This window comes from Pristiophorus japonicus, chromosome 3 (genome assembly GCF_044704955.1).
Source record: "Pristiophorus japonicus isolate sPriJap1 chromosome 3, sPriJap1.hap1, whole genome shotgun sequence".
NCBI classification, from domain to species: Eukaryota; Metazoa; Chordata; class Chondrichthyes; family Pristiophoridae; genus Pristiophorus; species Pristiophorus japonicus.
Genome location: NC_091979.1, coordinates 159,413,509 through 159,432,852, shown reverse-complemented (window position 1 = coordinate 159,432,852; position 19,344 = coordinate 159,413,509). Strand labels below are relative to the sequence as shown.

The window sequence follows — 19,344 nt, the reverse complement described above, 5'->3', positions numbered from 1 at the left end:
TTGAAATCTGGCAAAAATAGGAGAAGAAGATTGAATATCTGTTGAAGCTCAAATTTGTACTGGGCTGGTGGTAGTGAATTCAGTGTTCCACTACTCCAGCTTCTGAGCCACTAGTAATCTTCAACTGTAATGAGGTTTGTTTCTCATTGGAGTCCCGATTCTTTTTGAGCATGAGTGTAAAGAAAATTATACAGGTGCATAATGTCCCAGTAATATAAATAAGAGTAATTTACATTTATATATCACCTTTCACATTCTCAATGTCCCAAAGTGCTTCACAGCCAATTAATTACTTTTGAAATGTAGTCCCTGTTTTTATGTAGGTAATGTGGTAGTCAGTTTGCCCGCAACAAGGTCCCACAAACTGCAGTGAGATAAATGATGAGCTAATCTGTTCTGGTGGTGCTTGTGGAGGGATTAAATATTGGCTAAGACGCAGGAGAGTTTGCCTGCTCTTATTTGAATAGTGCCATGAGATCTTTTACATCCACCTGAAGAGGCAGACAGGTCAGGGCCTTAGTTTAACATCTCATCCGACAGATGCCACTTCTGACAATGCAGCAGTCCCTGAAGTATCAGCCTAGTTTATGTACTAAAATGGGGCTTGAAGTCATGACCTGCTCACTCTGTTGAGAGCACTGGCACTTAAGCTGTACCAAAAGTTTCATTAGGACAAAGATGTATGCACATGTGTCTGTAAAAACAAACTTGTGTAAAAGAAAAAATCCAATACTGGGTTCAACTCCTTTTTTGGTTTTGTAAAATGCTGGCAAAAACTGTATTTCTAAATTGGTTTCAGCAAGTGGTTTTGGTATTTATAAAACTGATACCTTTATTGTGTGGAGATGAAGTTGTACATTCTGTTTTCTGTACAGGTGAACCTCACATAGACGGAGAACCTGGGGATCTGAAATTCAGAATAAAGGTTTTAAAGTGAGAAATTCTTTGATTTACTTCTCTATACAAGATTAATGATCCAAGTAGTGAATTTCCTTTTTTGTCCCAGCTAGTCATTTTCTTTTTCATACAAAAATAAGGACAGCCAAGAAGCTCTGGTGGTAGAGGGTTGGACTCCTCACCCTGCAACTTTCAATCCGAAGTTTAAAGCTTCTTCAAACTTGCCTGCTGAATTGATGCAGATCTCGTCAGATCACTAGATGACATAGAAACATAGAAAATAGGTGCAGGAGTAGGCCATTCGGCCCTTCAATAAGATCATGGCTGATCATTCACTTCAGTACCCCTTTCCTGCTTTCTTTCCATACCCCTTGATCCCTTTACCCATAAGGGCCATATCTAACTCCCTCTTGAATATATCTAATGAACTGGCATCAACAACTCTGTGGTAGAGAATTCCACAGGTTCACAACTCTGAGTGAAGAAGACATGTTTTATTGCAGCAATTTAATGAAATACCATCTTGTTGGAACCTTCAAAGACTTTTATTTTGTACAAAAATCCATAATTGTTACATAATCCTGAATTAATTTACCAGTACGATAAACTGTGTAAGCAATTGAAAATGTTTCCCATCTGTATCCACACTAAATGTTACATGAATGTCTTGCTATATACCCAACAAAATAGTTGTTACAGTAAGTATGCTAAGCAGTATCCATTATAATAGAAGTGCATACGTCGATGGTTCAACTTTGTATCTAGAAGTGAATATCCTCTGGGGCAATCATTTAGGGAAATTGCTAGTGTAAACTCTCTACCTCTGATGGCTTCACTCCTAACTGAAAGAGTGATCAACATCTAACTTTTCTTTGTTTTAAAAAAAAAGAGCTCATCTCCCATGGCATTGAACATGAATAATATAGGATCTGTTGTGATGTTTAGCTGTTGCTATTGAGCTGCCTTTAATATGGCCTGTCTCTTTAAGCCACTGCTGAAGCACTCTATGTAGGGCCATTATGAGATCAATTACAACAACTTGCATTTATATAGCACCATTAAGCTAGCAAGTCACTTAAAATAAGGGCAAATAACCAACAGAACAGGTTAGAAGAGTGGGAAGGGGAATGACCAAAGGCATGGTCAAAGAGAAGGCTTTTGAAAGTGGCCAGATAGTTAGAAAAGTGAAGAGTTTAGAAAGAGAGTTTGTGTGTAGGGCTGAGATAGCTGAAGGCTCTACCATCAAATGTGTGGGACAGGATTCACAAAGTCAGAATTGGAAGAGCAGAGGGCACCTCCTGGTACACCGTGCTGGAGCAAGCTGCAACGGTAGGGAACGCTGAGGCCATGGAAGGATTTGTAATAATGAGGATTTTGAATTAAGTAAATTGAAGAATGGAAGCCGATTGAGGTCGGTGGAGTTTTGCAAGAGTTGGAGTTCATTTGGGGTGAAACTCAGGTGATTGAGAAGAGGTGATGAAGATGTGGATGAAGGTTTTTGCAGCAAGCGTGCAGCAAGGGCAGAGGAAGATAATGTTGCAGAGCTGTGTAAGTAGGTGGTCTTTGTGATGTCTATGATATGGGTTTTAATCTCTGCTCCAAGTCATTCAGGATGCCAGCTTTGCACATTGTTGGATTTGGCCTGTGTGAGCAACCAGGGAAGAGGCAAAATTGCAAGCTTTGAGTATTAATTTTCTTTTGTTGGTGGGAGATGAACAGAAGGGCTTTGGTTTTACTCATCCTGAGTTGAAGAAAGTTCTGACTCATTGATGTATATTAATGACCTGGACTGTGGTATAGGGGGTATAATTTTCATAGTTTTCACATAACAAAGTTTGGAAATGTCGTTTCTCTGATTTTCTCCCATCTCCCCATCTGCCCTCTCCAGTCTCACCTTGTCGATGAGACCCAACTCCTGCTCTCTCGACCCTATTCCCACTAAACTGCTAACCACCCTACTTCCCTTCCTGATTCTCATGTTAGCTGATATTGTTAACGGTTCTCTCTCCTCTCGGATATTGTCCCCCTCGCCTTCAAATCTTCCGTCATTACACCTCTCCTCAAAACCACCATCCCCCCCCCCCCCTCCCCCCCCCAAAAAAAAACCTTGATTCCTCCATCCTTGCAAATTCCCGCCCCATCTCCAATCTCCCTTTCCTCTCCAAAGTCCTTGGACGTGTTGTCGCATCCCAAATCCATGCCAGTCTTTCCTGGAACTCCATGTTTAAATCCCACCAATTAGCTTTCTGCCTCTGGCAAAGTACCGAATGGCTCTTGCCAAAGTCACAAATGATATCCTAGTTAACTGTGACAAAGGTAAACTATCCGTCCTCTCCCTTCTCTACCTGTCTGCAGCCTTTGACACAGTTGACCACAATTCTGCTCCATCGCCTCTCCACCATCGTCCAGCTGGGTGGGACTGTGTTCGCCTAGTTCCATTCTTAGCTATCCAGTCAAAGCCAGAGAATCACCTGCAATGGCTTCTCGCCCCGCTAACGTATCGTTACCTCTGGTGTCCCCCAAAGATCTATCCTTCGCCCCCTCCTATTTTTGATCTACATGCTGTCCTTCGGCATCATCCATAAACAGTCATTTTTCACATGTACGCTGACGATATACAGCTATACCTCGCTTCCACCTCTCTCGACCCCTCCATTGTCTCTAAATTGTCAGACTGCTTGTCTGAAATCCAGTGCTGGATGAGTATAAATTTCCTCCAATTTAATATTGGGAAGACTGAAGCCATTGTCTTTGGTCCCTGCCACAAACTCTGTTCCCTTCCTATCAACTTCATCCCGCTCCCTGGCAACTGCCTGAGGCTGAACCAGACTGTTTGCAATCTGGTGTTACATTTGACCCCGATATGAGCTTCCTACCACATTCCCATGCCATCACTATAACTGCCTAATTCCACCTCAGTAACATCGCCCTCAGTTTATCTGTTGCTGAAACCCTCATCCATGCCGTTGTTACCTCTATACTTGACTATTTCAATGCATTCTTGGCCAGCCGACACAGTTCTACCCTCCATAAATGAGATAGAAACCTAGAAACATAGAAAATAGGTGCAGGAATAGGCCATTCAGCCCTTCGAGCCTGCACCGTCATTCAATGAGTTCATGGCTGAACATGCAACTTCAGTACTCCATTCCTGCTTTCTCGCCATACCCCTTGATCCCCCTAGTGATAAGGACTACATCCAACTCCTTTTTGAATATATTTAGTGAATTGGCCTCAACAACTTTCTGTGGTAGAGAATTGCACAGGTTCACCACTCTCTGGATGAAGAAGTTTCTCCTCATCTCGGTCCTAAATGGTTTACTCCTTATCCTTAGACTGTGTCCCCTGGTTCTGGACTCCCCCAACATTGGGAACATTCTTCCTGCATCTAACCTGTCTAAACCCGTCAGAATTTTAAATGTTTCTATGATATCTCCTCTCACTCTTCTGAACTCCAGTGAATACAAGCCCAGTTGATCCAGTCTTTCTTGATATGTCAGTCCCGCCATCCCGGGAATCAGTCTGGTGAACCTTTGCTGAACTCCCTCAATAGCAAGAATGTCCTTCCTCAAGTTAGGAGACCAAAACTGTACACAATACTCCAGGTGTGGCGTCACCAAGGCCCTGTACAACTGTAGTAACACTTCCCTGCCCCTGTACTCAAATCCTCTCGCTATGAAGGCCAACATGCCATTTGCTTTCTTAACCGCCTGCTGTACCTGCATGCCAACCTTCAATGACTGATGTACCATGACACCCAGGTCTCGTTGCACCTCCCCTTTTCCTAATCTGTCACCATTCAGATAATAGTCTGTCTTTCTGTTTTTACCACCAAAGTGGATAACCTCACATTTATCCACAATATACTTCATCTGCCATACATTTGCCCACTTGCCTACCTATCCAAGTCACTCTGCAGCCTCAGAGCATCCTCCTCGCGGCTCACACTGCCACCCAACTTAGTGTCATCCGCAAATTTGGAGATGCTACATTTAATCTCCTCGTCTAAATCATTAATGTACAATATAAACAGCTGGGGCCCCAGCACAGAACCTTGCGGTACATCACTAGTCACTGCCTGCAATTTTGAAAAGTACCCATTTACTCCTACTCTTTGCTTCCTGTCTGCCAACTAGTTCTCAATCCACGTCAGCATACTACCCCCAATCCCATGTGCTTTAACTTTGCACATTAATCTCTTGTGTGGAACCTTGTCGAAAGCCTTCTGAAAGTCCAAATACACCATATCAACTGGTTCTCCCTTGTCTACTCTACTGGAAACGTCCTCAAAAAATTCCAGAAGATTTGTCAAGCATGATTTCCCTTTCACAAATCCATGCTGACTCGGACCTATCATGTCACCTCTTTCCAAATGCGCTGCTATGACATCCTTAATAATTGATTCCATCATTTTACCCACTACCGATGTCAGGCTGACCGGTCTATAATTCCCTGTTTTCTCTCTCCCTCCTTTTTTAAAAAGTGGGGTTACATTGGCTACCCTCCACTCGATAGGAACTGATCCAGAGTCTATGGAATGTTGGAAAATGACTGTCAATGCATCCGCTATTTCCAAGGCTACCTCCTTAAGTACTCTGGGATGCAGACCATCAGGCCCTGGGGATTTATCGGCCTTCAATCCCATCAATTTCCCCAGCACAATTTCACGACTAATAAGGATTTCCCTCAGTTCCTCCTTCTTACTAGACCCTCTGACCCCTTTTATATCCGGAAGGCTGTTTGTGTCCTCCTTAGTGAATACCGAACCAAAGTACTTGGTCAATTGGTGAGCCATTTCTTTATTCGCTGTTATGACCTTTTTCTCTTTCCATATCTATAGAAGCTTTTGCAGTCCGTCTTAATGTTCCCTGCAAGCTTTCTCTCGTACTCTATTTTCCCTGCCCTAAGCAAACCCTTTGTCCTCCTCTGCTGAGTTCTAAATTTCTCCCAGTCCCCGGGTTCACTGCTATTTCTGGCCAATATGTATGCCACTTCCTTGGCTTTAATACTATCCCTGAGTTCCCATGATAGCCACGGTTGAGCCACCTTCCCTTTTTTATTTTTACGCCAGACAGGGATGTACAATTGTTGTAGTTCATCCATGCGGTCTCTAAATGTCTGCTATTGCCCATCCACTGTCAACCCCTTAAGTATCATTCGCCAATCTACCCTAGCCAATTCACGCCTCATACCTTCAAAGTTACCCTTCTTTAAGTTCTGGACCATGGTCTCTGAATTAACTGTTTCATTCTCCATCCTAATGTAGAATTCCACTATATTATGGTCACTCTTCCCCAAGGGGCCTCGCACAACGAGATTGCTAATTAATCCCCTCTCATTACACAACACCCAGTCTCAGATGGCCTCCTCCCTAGTTGGTTCCTCGATATATTGGTCTAGAAAACAATCCCTTATGCACTCCAAGAAATCCTCCTCCACCGTATTGCTTCCAGTTTGGTTAGCCCAATCTATATGCATATTAAAGTCACCCATTATAACTGCTGCACCTTTATTGTATGCACCCCTAATTTTCTGTTTGATGCCCTCCCCAACATCACTACTACTGTTTGGAGGTCTGTACACAACTCCCACTAATATATTTTGCCCTTTGGTGTTCTGCAGCTCTATCCATATAGATTCCACATCATCCAAGCTAATGTCCTTCCCAACTATTGCATTAATCTCCTCTTTAACCAGCAATGCTACCCCACCTCCTTTTCCTTTTATTCTATCCTTCCTGAATGTTGAATACCCTTGGATGTCGAGTTCCCAGCCCTAATCATCTTGGAGCCACGTCTTTGTAATCCCAATCACATCATATTTGTTAACAGCTATTTGCACAGGTAATTCATCCACCTTATTACGGATACTACTTGCATTAAGACAGAAAGCCTTCAGGCTTGTTTTTTTAACACCCTTTGTCCTTTTAGAATTATGATGTAGTGTGGCCCTTATTGTTTCTTGCCTTTGTTTATTCGGCCTTCCACTATTGCTTTTTACCTTTCTACCATCTGTTTCTGACTCCATATTACTTTGCCCCGTCTCGCTGCAAAGGTTCCCATCCCCCTGCCATATTAATTTAAACACTCCCGAACTGCATCAGCAAATGTTACCCCCAGGACATCAGTTCCAGTCCTGCCCAAGTGCAGACCGTCCCTTTTGTACAGGTCCCACTTCCCCCAGAACTGGTTCCAATGTCCCAGGAATTTGAATCCCTCCCTCTTGCACCACTGCTCAAGCCACGTATTAATTCTAACTATCCTGCTCCCTCTACTCTGATTAGCATGTGGCACTGGTAGCAATCCAGAGATTACTACCTTTGAGGTCCTACTTTTTAATTTAATGCCTAGCTCCCTAAATTCAGCTTGTAGGACTTCTTCCCTCTTCTTACCTATATCGTTGGTACCGACATGTACCATGATAATCCAAAACTCTGCTGCCCGTATCTTAACTCGCACCAAGTCCTGCTCTCGCATCTCCCCTGTGCCTGCTGGCCTACGTTGGCTCCTGGGTAAGCAACATCTCGATTTAAAAAATTCTCATTTTTGTTTTCAAATCTCTCCATGGCCTTGCTTCTCCCTATCTCTAATCTCCTCCAGCCCTACAACCACCCCCAAGATCTCTGCATTCCACTAATCCTGGCCTTTTGAACATCCCCAATTTTAATCGCTCCACCATTGGTGGCTGTACCTTCAGCTGGCAAGGCCCGAAGCTCTTGAATTCCCTCTGCCTGCCTCTCTACCTTTCTTTCTTGCTTTAAAATGCTCCTTAAAACCTACCTCTGACCAATCTGCCCTAATAGCTCCTTGTGTGGCTCAGTGTCACATGTTGTTTGATAACGCTCCTATGAAGTGTTTTGGGTCATTTTTACAACATTAAGGTGCAAATTGTTGTAGTAAACAGTGAAGAGGATAGTAGCAGACTTCAGGAAGATGGGCAGACACATGACGGATGAAATTTAATCCAGAGAAGTGTGAAGTGATGCATTTTGAAAGAAATAATGAGTGGAGACAATATAAGTTAAATGGTACAATTTCAAAGAGGGTGCAAGACCATAGAGAACGTTGGCAGACAGGAAGCAGAGAGTAGGGATAAACGGGTCCTTTTCAGAATGGCAGGCAGTGACTAGTGGGGTGCCGCAGGGCTCAGTGCTGGGACCCCAGCTATTTACAATATACATCAATGATTTAGATGAAGGAATTGAATGTAATATCTCCAAGTTTGCAGATGACACTAAGCTGGGTGGCGGTGTGAGCTGTGAGGAGGATGCTAAGAGGTTGCAGGGTGACTTGGACAGGTTAGGTGAGTGGGCAAATGCATGGCAGATGCAGTATAATGTGGATAAATGAGGTTATCCACTTTGGTGGCAAAAACATGATGGCAGAATATTATTTGAATGGTGGCAGATTAGGAAAAGGGGAGGTGCAACGAGACCTAGATGTCATGGTACATCAGTCATTGAAGGTTGGCATGCAGGTGCAGCTGGTGGTGAAGAAGGCAAATGGCATGTTGGCCTTCATAGCTAGGGGATTTGAGTATAGGAGCAAGGAGGTCTTGCTGCAGCTGTACAGGGCCTTGGTGAGGCCTCACCTGGAATATTGTTTTCAGTTTTGGTCTCCTAATCTGAGGAAGGACGTTCTTGCTATTGAAGGAGCTCAGCGAACGTTCACCAGACTGATTCCCGGGGTGGCAGGACTTACATATGAGGAGAGACTGGATCAACTGGACCTGTATTCACTGGAGTTTAGAAGAATGAGAGGGGATCTCATAGAAACATATAAAATTCTGATGGGACTGGACAGGTTAGATGCAGGAAGAATGTTCCCAATGTTGGAGGAGTCCAGAACCAGGGGACACAGTCTAAGGATAAGGGGTAAACCATTTAGGACCGAGATGAGGAGAAACTTCTTCATTCAGAGTTGTTAACCTGTGGAATTCTCTTCCGCAGAGAGTTGTTGATGCCAGTTCGTTAGATATATTCAAGAGGGAGTTAGATATGGCCCTTACGGCTAAAGGGATCAAGGAGTATGGAGAGAAAGCAGGAAAGGGGTACTGAGGTGAATGATCAGCATGATCTTATTGAATAGTGGTGCAGGCCCGAAGGACCGAATGGCCTACTCCTGCACCTATTTTCTATGTTTGTATATACATACATCTTTGAAAGTGGCAGGAAAAGTTGACATGGCTGTTTTTATTTATATATTTTTTAAAGCATACAAGATCCTTGGCTTTATAAATAGAAGCGCATACAAAAGGAAGGAAGCTATGCTAAACCTTTATGAATCACTGGTTAGGTCGCAGCAGAGAATTGTGTCCCATTCTGGGCACCATACTTTTGGAAGGATGTCAAAGCCTTGGAAAGGGTGTAGAGGCAATTTTACCAGAATGGTATCAGGGATGAGGGACTTCAGTTATGTGGAGAGACTAGAAAAGCACGGATTATTCTCCTTGGAGCAGAGACAGTTAAGGGGAGATTTAATAGAGATGCTTAAAATTGAGGGGTTTTGATAGAGTAGATAGGAAATAACTGTTTCTACTGGCAGGAGGGTTAGTAACCAGAGGACACAGATTTAAGATAACTGGCAAAAAAATCCAGGGGGGAAATTAGAATTTGTTTTACGCAGCGAGTTGTTCTGATCAGGAATACACTGCCTGAAAGGGTGATTGAAGCAGGTTCAATATATACTTTCAAAAGGAAATTGAATAAATACTTGAAAAGGAGAAACTTGCAGGGCTATTGGGAAAGAGCAGGGGAGTAGGACTAATTGGATAGTACTTTCAAAGAGCTGCACAGACACACTGGGCCAAATGATCTCTTGTGTGGTATGATTCTGAGTTGAATTATTTATTTATCAAGCACTTTGGTCCCAAGTTTCCACATGATTTGCGCCTGATTTTTAGGAGCAACTGGTGGAGAACGGACTATCTTAGAAATCGCAATTCTCCACATTTTTATTCCTGCAGTTCTAGTCAGTTAGAACAGTTTCATTTTGGAACAGAATTTTTTCTTCAAAAGGGGGCGTGTCCGGCCACTGACGCCTGATTTCAAAGTTTCCACAGTGAAAACGTACTCCAAACTAACTTAGAATGGAGCAAGTGAAGATTTTTGTAGAACTGAAAAAACCTTGTCTACACATTAAAAAAAATCAGGCACAGGTTACAAATTAGGCATCCAGAACGAGGAGGAGGGGGTGGGAGGGAAGTCATTAAATTCTATAATAAATCCTTATTTATACTTATACAAATAAATCCAACCTGAATAAACATTTATAAGCAAAGAAAAGATTAAATAAACCATCTTCCTACCTGTGTGAAAGTGCTTCAGCCAGAGGAGAGGAAGGAGGAAGGAGGAAGGAGGAAGGAGGAAGGAGGAAGGAGGAAGGAGGAAGGAGGAAGGAGGCAGCCGTTCGTTCCCGCTGGCGGGGTGGTGGTGGTGGTGGAGGATGAGGATGAGGATGAGGAGGAGGATGATCATCATATCATTATTACTCCCGGGGGGGGAGGGAAACGGCTGCCTCAACTTTCTGAGGCGTCCTGCAGCCTTCTCACTGCTGCAAGAAGCCTCAGTGCTGATGGCTGCGCGTGCGCGAACGCTCCAACGCGCAGGGTTGCCGGCAGGAAAAAAACTAATTTAAATGGTACCCGCCCCCTCCCACTTACAAAATCGGCGCGAGTGGTAGATTCTGCAGGGCGCTCCAGAATCGTGCGGTTTTTTTTGCGGCGCGAACAACGGGCGCCCAGCTCGGAGGGGCACCCGTTTGTTATCGTGTGGAAACTTGGGCCCTTAATGTTGGATAAAGAGTCTCACAGCACAGTGGATTAGAGAGTAATTGTTGAGGAATGATTGGTAGTTGCATGCAAATCTCCAGCTCTCGCCCTTGGCAAATAACCAGTTTATTGAAGTCTGAAAAAGAGCCAGCAGGAATTGTATAACTTTCTCTCTTTTTCATATTTGGAGGTGTGATATCTGAACTGTGGTGCAGGCTAGATTAAAGACTTGTGTTTGCAAAAATGTTGCCATTGCTATAATTGAAGATACTGTACTAAATTATACTAAGAAATTCTTTAATTAAAAACTAGTTTTGTTCTCATTAGTAATTTTCCTTTGTTTTAGGCACCCAGTATTTGAGAGACGGGGTGATGACCTCTACACTAATGTCACAATTTCGTTAGTGGAAGCACTGATCGGTTTTGAAATGGCTATTTCTCATTTGGATGGTCACAAGGTAAGAAGATTGTAGTTGATACATAGCTTTTTGTTAACATGAATCAGAATTGTCTTTATTGAGACTAGAGAACTTTGTGCTTGGTGATTTATGACAAATTAGTACAGTTATAGACCATTCTGGTAATCGTGTTCACAATTAAATCTGTCATGCTGATTTCTGTGATTGTAAGCTTGTATTTGGAAGTTTAATGTTTATCTCGTTATAAAATTTTTGATTCTATTGCATCTTTTCTCAGGTCCACGTAGTTAGAGACAAGATTACAAAACCAGGTGCAAAACTATGGAAGAAAGGAGAGGGGCTGCCAAACTTTGACAACAACAATATTAGAGGCTCCCTAATAATAACATTTGATGTAGATTTCCCCAAGGAACAACTTACTGATGATCAGAAGGAGGGCAAGTATTAATTTGTTAAATTGTTTCCTTTCTGCTGTCAAACAACATCCGTATTTTACTGTGGCTAAATTCTAAACTGACCTATAATGACACATTCCTTTTTTCTTTTCTCAATATTCACATACAAATACATATTGCTGTCACTGACTGGGGAAAGTAAGGAAGTAGCTGAAAGTCAGGTCCCTGCTGTGTCATTTTGGTCAAATGATATTTGTTTTACTCTTTGCCCTACTCCATTACATCCTTTTTCACCTGTCTCCAGTACTGTTCATTGGTGGGTGTAGCTCCACCACAGGATCATTCACAAGATTCAAAGGGAGGAAATTAGGAATTGCTAGACGAAAAAGACCAACAATAATGAAGTTGATGACTAATCATGGTAATTAATCATGGTAATCAATCTCTATCAATTGATATTGCATTAATTTTCCTTATCAACCCCTTCCTCCCCCCCACTCCAAAGAAAATCTGATTATTTGACATCCGAGTTCTGAGCATCAATTCACCCTGTCAGATCTTTATACAGAAATAGATATTCCAATCTGGACTGCTAAATCCATCCATGATAATGTACTGTAAAAATTTTTTAAATCTTTATAATATTTCAGCTAATATGACAGTAATTCGCCCATGTCCTACCGAATTCTGTATGAGGAACAAAAGCTGCCGATGGTCTTTGCAATCACTTATTCCAAGTTAAATGTTTTTAACTGTTAATGAAGCAAATCTAAATTTACTGGTGAAATTCAGATATGTGATGGATGTCTTGCTTAGAATATTTAAAGTTTAAATTCATGAAAATAGACCTTTTATTTATTTTAAACATAGAATTTTAGATTTGTTTTTGTTAAGCAAAAATCAGTAACTCTTGTAGAGAAATGTCAGTGCAAATCTGATTCCTACCAATCTGGGGGCAGTGTGTGGGTTCACTAACACATTGAGGTGCATCTTAACTCTGGAAAAATGTTTACTTAAATCAATGCAGATTGTGAATACAAAAATAGGTTTAATTATTGTATGTTTCCATCCTGTAGAAATGAAGAATCTGCTCAAACAAGGACCAGTGAAGAAAGTCTACAATGGACTTCAGGGATATTGATGTAAACACAAATGAAACAAACTTTTATGTGATACTGAAAATGTAATAATTTATTATCTGAGGTTTCTAATGTTGAATGTATTTTGGGGTTGGGGAGGGTAGGGAATTAATAATCTTTAAAACTGAGATCTGTGTATGTTTGCTTCTAAGCAGCACAAGAAGATTATAGTCTTGTTTTTAACATTTTGCCCTTTTTCTCTTTTCTGCCCCCCCCCCCCCCCCTAAAAGATTGACTCTGGCCAGAACAGTAAAAATGTTGACATTTTAAGGTGAATAGATGCCTTTAAATGTTCATATCCAAGCAGAAATGGCAAACTGTAAATTTCTCTTCACCTTAAGGATGTTCTGTTACTTGTAAAATGTTAGGTGTTATGGTTGTTCAATTTTGAATATTGTAAGAAGCAAGTATACAGATTTCAGTGCTGTCACAGGTTTATAGAAATTGTTCAGAAGTACTTTCATTTAGACTTCTGTTATGTTTTTGAGTTGTGGTGGCCAAATATTGCTCTAGAGGTTACAGAGTGATTGGTTTCTGTAATCTCTGATGGAATGTGAAGAATACAACATTATTTTGCTCAGATAGGTGTTGTTTGGGTTTAATCAATTCCCACTCAAAGGAGCTGTGAATTGCTGTGAAATTTTCTGAAACTAGTTTTTGAGGGAACAGTTTGAGCTTGACTGCAGCAAAATGAATCATTTACTGTACAGCATACAGTACATGTAAGTAAAATTGTCAAATGGAGATACTACATTTGTAGAAAAGCACACAGTAACAACAACATTGTTATAACGTGCAATTTATTAACTAAAATTGATTGGGGAAGAAAATTGCTCCTGTTCTAGGCATTTCATTTTTATGTATGCATTGTTTCAATTGGAGAATCAAGTACTGAAGTCAATTGTTTTTGAAACTAGATTGTCCAAAAAAGTGTAAGTACAGACTAAAAACATGAAACAATGTGGATTCTAGCATAGTTCAGCTACTGGAAGAGAAGAACATTGTTAAATTAGTCTCTGCAGACATTATGACAGGACTTTTCTACTTTCTTTATAGCACCAATCAAAGCTATACCTATACCAAAACAATGAGAAAATGACAAACAAATATGTTGATTGGACACTTCAATGTTATAATTGGAATAGAAAGAACCTTCAGTCAGGGTTTGGTTAAAACATTATTCAGTATATAATAAAGGACAAGGTGCACAGCTTGAAAGGATAAATACAGTTCAGCTGTATTTTCATGTGATGCTCCATTTATATATTAAACCCAAACAAAATGTTATCTATTCATTATTATTTAATTGAAACATACAAGCATGCAATTGTTTTTGGCATTCCTGTTTTCATTGTTCAGGATTGCAAAATATTGATCTGCTATTGGGTCAATAAAATGCTGTATGTTGCGGTTGATTGTTTCTCAAAACTTGTATTTGTGTACTTCCAAATTCAGTCCATTGTTTTCTTTTGAACTTCTACTGTTCAAGGTTTGATAAACTGTTTCCCCATGATTTCTAGTACTGAACAAAAATACAAAGAAATTTTATTTTAAAGTTTTTGGTGTGGAAAGTAGACATTCTTTTAACAAAAAACCTTTTGTGTGTGTGTGTATAATATATATATCATTTTCACAATTAAAATCACTAAATGTGCATAAGAAAATTTTATAAAATATAGTTTCTTTAAGTCTGGATAATATAGGTGTACAGAATGATGGGTGGTCCATAGATATTTTAGCAAAGGTGTATCTAGTCCAGGTTGTTTTTGAAGTTATCCTACAGTAAATATACCAACACTAAATCACAGCCTGCACCCACTATGCAAATTCAGTCATTTTTTTAATATATGTATGAACAGAACCACACTTTCTTTTGACAAATTTTGTGTTATTCCAATGTACTTATTAAAATAATTCACATATTTTAAGTAGATGGCCTAGTTGAACACACTGTACTTGTAATTGCAAACACACAAATCAAAGAGGTCATGGAGGCAAATTCAATCTATTCTTTTCTAGTTCAGTTGCTAGAAGAGAAAATTACAATTTTGTTTTTACTAAATAGATGAGTGTTGTATAATCTATATGTTGGTAAATTTTTTGCAACACAAGGCCAGAAAATAAATATTTTTTGTTTTCAACCTAAGGATGCTTGATTCATAGATTGTCTGTTGCTAATCAATGCAAGTTTTAGGAAGGAGTGAGTCTAAGCTGTAATATATAAATTATGATTGAGTGGAGAAAATATTTAAACTTTGGAGATGGGGAAAGAAAGTGAATATAAACATGTTGTCTTTCAAGAAAAAAACTAGCTTCCATTTTTCAGGGGTAAACAGCCAAGTATTCAAAAACTATGGATTCCTTAATTATGCACAAATCTAATAATTTGCTAGCTCTATTTCCTATTATCCCTGGGCTAAATAAATTCATTTCACTGAATCCTGGCCCATCTAGTGCTCTTCGGGAAGGGTACATTTATGCCACAACTGTCTCTGAATTTATAGTGTAAATGCAGCCTGAACCTGGTGTTATGGCTTGATCTGACACTAGAATGAAGCAGTGAGTGACTCTGTGGAGGAGGAATTCTCGCTCTGCTTCACTTTAGTCAGTTGAGGCCTTTATACATTATCTACACTGCAAGTTTAGTATAGGTGCAAAGAAGTTTTGGCTTCTTATTGATGCCTGACTGGCAGAGTGGAATAGAATTGGACTGTGAAGGGGAATGAGAAATTTGAACATAAACTGAAATGTGTAGAGTTGTAATTTGTGTACTTGCAATTTACCACAAAATTAAATATATTTTGTAATCAAAATAATTGTGAAAACAATTGCAATGCATTGACTCACTCTTGAACAGTTGCAGTTGCTAACTAAGTTATGGTGCAAATGTTGTTCTGCAACCTATGCTGTGCACTGTATTGGGAAGTACCAAAATGTAGCTTCTCTTTTTTAAATTGACTTGTTAAAATTTAATTACTAGCTGTAGAATTTCTCTGATTCTGCCATTAACCAAACTTAGGCACTTTATCAACTTAAGCAGAGATTTTTTAAAAATATTTAAGAAATAATAGGCACTCAACATTCAAAATTTAATGGCCAAATTTAATGGCTCTGCGCAGGCGTGAAAGTACACATCCTGCCAGTTAGTGCATTTCACAGCCGACAACTGCCGCAGCTGCTAATCTGAAACTGTTACTACATTACTCCATCCTCAGTGGTGAGTTTCATGTTGCTGCCTGCTGTTTTTGATGATTCTTGTTTTTAATCTTGAATTGGTTATTGGGAATTGCATCTGAGGATACAAATTCATCACAATACTGTAAAAGTGACTTTGTGGTCTTTTATCACATGCTTGTTCCTCCCTCCTAAATTCTAATCTTGTAAATCACTATACCCCAAACACTGGAGGATAATAAAATATTTTTTTTTTAAAAACGACTTTAGAATTAGTGTAGCAGTTGGCTGCTCTCTGGTTTAGAAAAACTTTGTTATGGACCTTGTTAGTTTCAGTTTGTATTTAGATGCTGTTACAAGTTAGAAAGAAAGAGTGTTTCATGACCTAGGGACATCCTAAAACACTTTACAGCCAATGAAGCACTTCTGATGTCACTATTGTAATGTAGGAAATGTGGCAGCTACTTTGTGCACAGCAGGGTCCCACAAGCAGCAATGTAATCATGACCAGATAATCTGGTTTAATGATGTTGGTTGAGCAATAAATATTGGCCTGGACACTGGAAGAACTTCCCTGTTTTTCAACAGTGACATGGGATCGATTACATTCACCTGAGCATGCACGTTTAATATCTCATCTGAAAGTCTGCACCTCTGACGGTGCAGTGCTCCTTCGGGTACTTCACTGAAATGTCAACCTATATTTTTATGCTCAAGTCTCTGGAGTAGGACTTTAAACACACAACCTTCTGAACTCTGAAGCTACCCTGATCCCAATATTGGTATGCAATTACCAATCTAAAGTTGTAAACAAAAGTGTGTGTATAGACACCTATCAATCTAACTAACTACATTATTTGTCCAGTTTTAATCAATGAGTGGAAAATCTAGCTAGCCTGAGTAAGTTTTTACACTAGGGTTGCTAACTCTGATTGGATATATTCCAGGAGGTTTCGTCACATGACCTCCCACTTTGAATCCCCCCCCCCCCCCCATCTTTATATTTATAACTAATAAATGAAAGTGCTCAAATGGGGGGAAAACATGTTTTTAATTTCTTCTTCCAGGTTGTTTGTAGCATTGTCCAGATTGGTTTTTAATTTCTGGTGACTCCAGGACAATCCTGGAGAGTTGGCAAACCCTATTTTATACCTAAAAAGACAAGCGTTCTCGTGTCACTTATCGTCGCGATCTTCGTTTTAAGAAAATGTTCTGAGAGTTTTTTTATATTTACAGCCTACGCCATGGGTCTTGAGCTTAAAAAGTGACGATGTGCTGATGAGTTGTTAGTGCAAGTTTTCGTCTAATATCACACCATTGCTGGAATATTGTACTGCGCATAGAGAGACTTTTCACAGAGCAGCAGTTGCACTGTAAAAGTTCACTGATTTGAATGATGTACTTCCCCCTTTCCAGTACCTTATCCAACTGGCCAGCTTTATGTGTGACGCTGGATGATGGGCGTTGTGGACTTCAAAATCACTGGTGGTGGTTTGACTTGAAGTGCGCCAGCGAGCGTGATTATGTCACCGGGTCTCACGGAGCCAATAGGAAGCACGATTGTCCCACGAAGACGCGGGAACGTATGGATGATTCCGAGCAGATTAGCGGCGCGCGTTGAGGAGACGGTTTGCGTTTGGAAAGCAGGGCGCGCAAGTGCGCGCGCGCGCCATGTAAACAACAGTGGCGAGGGCTCGAGCTCCAGTTGTGAGGGAGCGGCGGCACCATGGACAACTTTCAGAAAGTGGAGAAGATCGGAGAAGGCACCTACGGAGTGGTCTACAAAGCCATGAATAAAGTGACGGGAGAGATGGTGGCGCTGAAAAAAATAAGACTGGACGCGTAAGTTGTGATCAGTACCAAAGTGAAAACTAATAAAATAACTCACTGACAGGTCACTTATAAAGTGTCTGTTGCTGTCTGCTGACAAAGCCGCTGTGTCTTTTTTGGATATCTGACAGCCCGTACTTTATGTTAAACTTTTGAAATCTTGCATTTTTAATTATTTTATATATACATATGCATACATTCGTAATAATGCTCATTTGTTTTTGATGCCTCTTAATATATATTTGGGAATTATTTTATTGGAGCTAAAGCCAAGGGGAAAAAAAGATCACTATGCCACCTAAAGATACCTTTATACATAAGAATTAGGAACAGGAGTAGGCCATCTAGCCCCTCGAGCCTGCTCCGCCATTCAACAAGATCATGGCTGATCTGACCGTGGACTCAGCTCCACTTACCCGCCCACTCCCCATAACCCTTAATTCCCTTATTGGTTAAAAATCTATCTATCTGTGATTTGAATACATTCAAGGAGCTAGCCTCAACTGCTTCCTTGGGCAGAGAATTCCACAGATTCACAACCCTCTGGGAGAAGAAATTCCTTCTCAACTCGGTTTTAAATTGTCTCCCCCGTATTTTGAGGCTGTGCCCCCTAGTTCTAGTCTCCCTGACCAGTGGAAACAACCTCTCTGCCTCTATCTTGTCTATCCCTTTCATTATTTTAAATGTTTCTATAAGATCACCCCTCATCCTTCTGAACTCCCAACGAGTAAAGACCCAGTCTACTCAATCTATCATCATAAGGTAACCCCCTCATCTCCGGAATCAGCCTAGTGAATCGTCTTTGTACCCCCTCCAAAGCCAGTATATCCTTCCTTCAGTAAGGTGACCAAAACTGCACGCAGTACATGTTCACTTTATAGCAGCATCCTTCCACTGTGTATGGACATCATAAATTCTTCATTTTTTTAAGTGATTACTCGTCTTCATTCTAAACTTTACATAACTTTTCTAAAAATATCAACTGTGTGACTTTCAACAAAGATCAAACTTTGATTGCTTGGCAATTTGTTGTAAAACACATCAATCCACAGTTCAAGCTGTAACCTCAAATGGATAAAGCAACATCTGAAATGCAGAGGTCTGTACACAGTATGAGTCACATCACATCCATTGGCGACACATACAGCAATAACTTCTGTTAAAATGTCCTGGTAATCAAACTAGTATTAGTGATATCAGCACCGTTCTCTTAGGCAGTCACTCGGAGCCGAGGATGACTTGCTTCCACACTAAAAATGAATTCTCGTGACGGGTGGGGCAGACAGTGGTTGAAGGGATGGGTGGGTGGGGTTGTTGGGTTGCCGTGCGCTCCTTCTGCTGTTTACACTTGGTTTCAGCTTGTTCTCGGTGTAGAGACTCAAGGTGTTCGGCGCCTTCCCAGATGCTTTTCCTCCACTTTGTGCGGTCTTGGGCCAGCGATTCCCAGGTGTTGGTGGGGATGTTGCACTTTTTCAAGGAGGCTTTGAGAGTGTCCTTGAAGCGTTTCCTCTGCCCACCTGGGGCTCGCTTGCCGTGTCGGAGCTCCGAGCAGAGTGCTTGTTTTGGGAGTCTCGTATCGGGCATGTGGATGACGTGGCCCGCCCAATGGAGCTGATTGAGCGTGGCCAGTACTTCGATGTTGGGGATGTTGGCCTGAGCGAGAACACTGACGTTAGTACGCCTATCCTGCCAATGGATTTGCAGAATCCTGCGGAGGCAGCG

General features: G+C 40.9%; 2 protein-coding genes across 4 annotated transcripts in view; both read left to right on the top strand.

The window, feature by feature from the left end:
- The window catches only part of dnajb11 (DnaJ heat shock protein family (Hsp40) member B11), a 36,425-nt gene extending 22,252 nt beyond the window's left edge, over window positions 1-14,173 (top strand). For all 3 annotated transcript variants that reach the window (XM_070875973.1, XM_070875972.1, XM_070875971.1), the window contains exons 7-10: window positions 876-933; window positions 11,012-11,123; window positions 11,362-11,521; window positions 12,556-14,173. In XM_070875973.1, the coding sequence (XP_070732074.1) occupies window positions 876-933; window positions 11,012-11,123; window positions 11,362-11,521; window positions 12,556-12,620 (395 nt within the window). In that variant the 3' untranslated portion in view covers window positions 12,621-14,173. The remainder of the gene's footprint in view (window positions 1-875; window positions 934-11,011; window positions 11,124-11,361; window positions 11,522-12,555) is intronic.
- A 3,165-nt stretch (window positions 14,174-17,338) lies between these two features.
- Window positions 17,339-19,344, top strand: part of LOC139259966 (cyclin-dependent kinase 2-like) — a 69,346-nt gene continuing 67,340 nt past the window's right edge. The window contains exon 1 of the mRNA XM_070875974.1: window positions 17,339-17,634. Coding sequence (XP_070732075.1) covers window positions 17,519-17,634 — 116 coding nt within the window. The 5' untranslated portion in view covers window positions 17,339-17,518. The remainder of the gene's footprint in view (window positions 17,635-19,344) is intronic.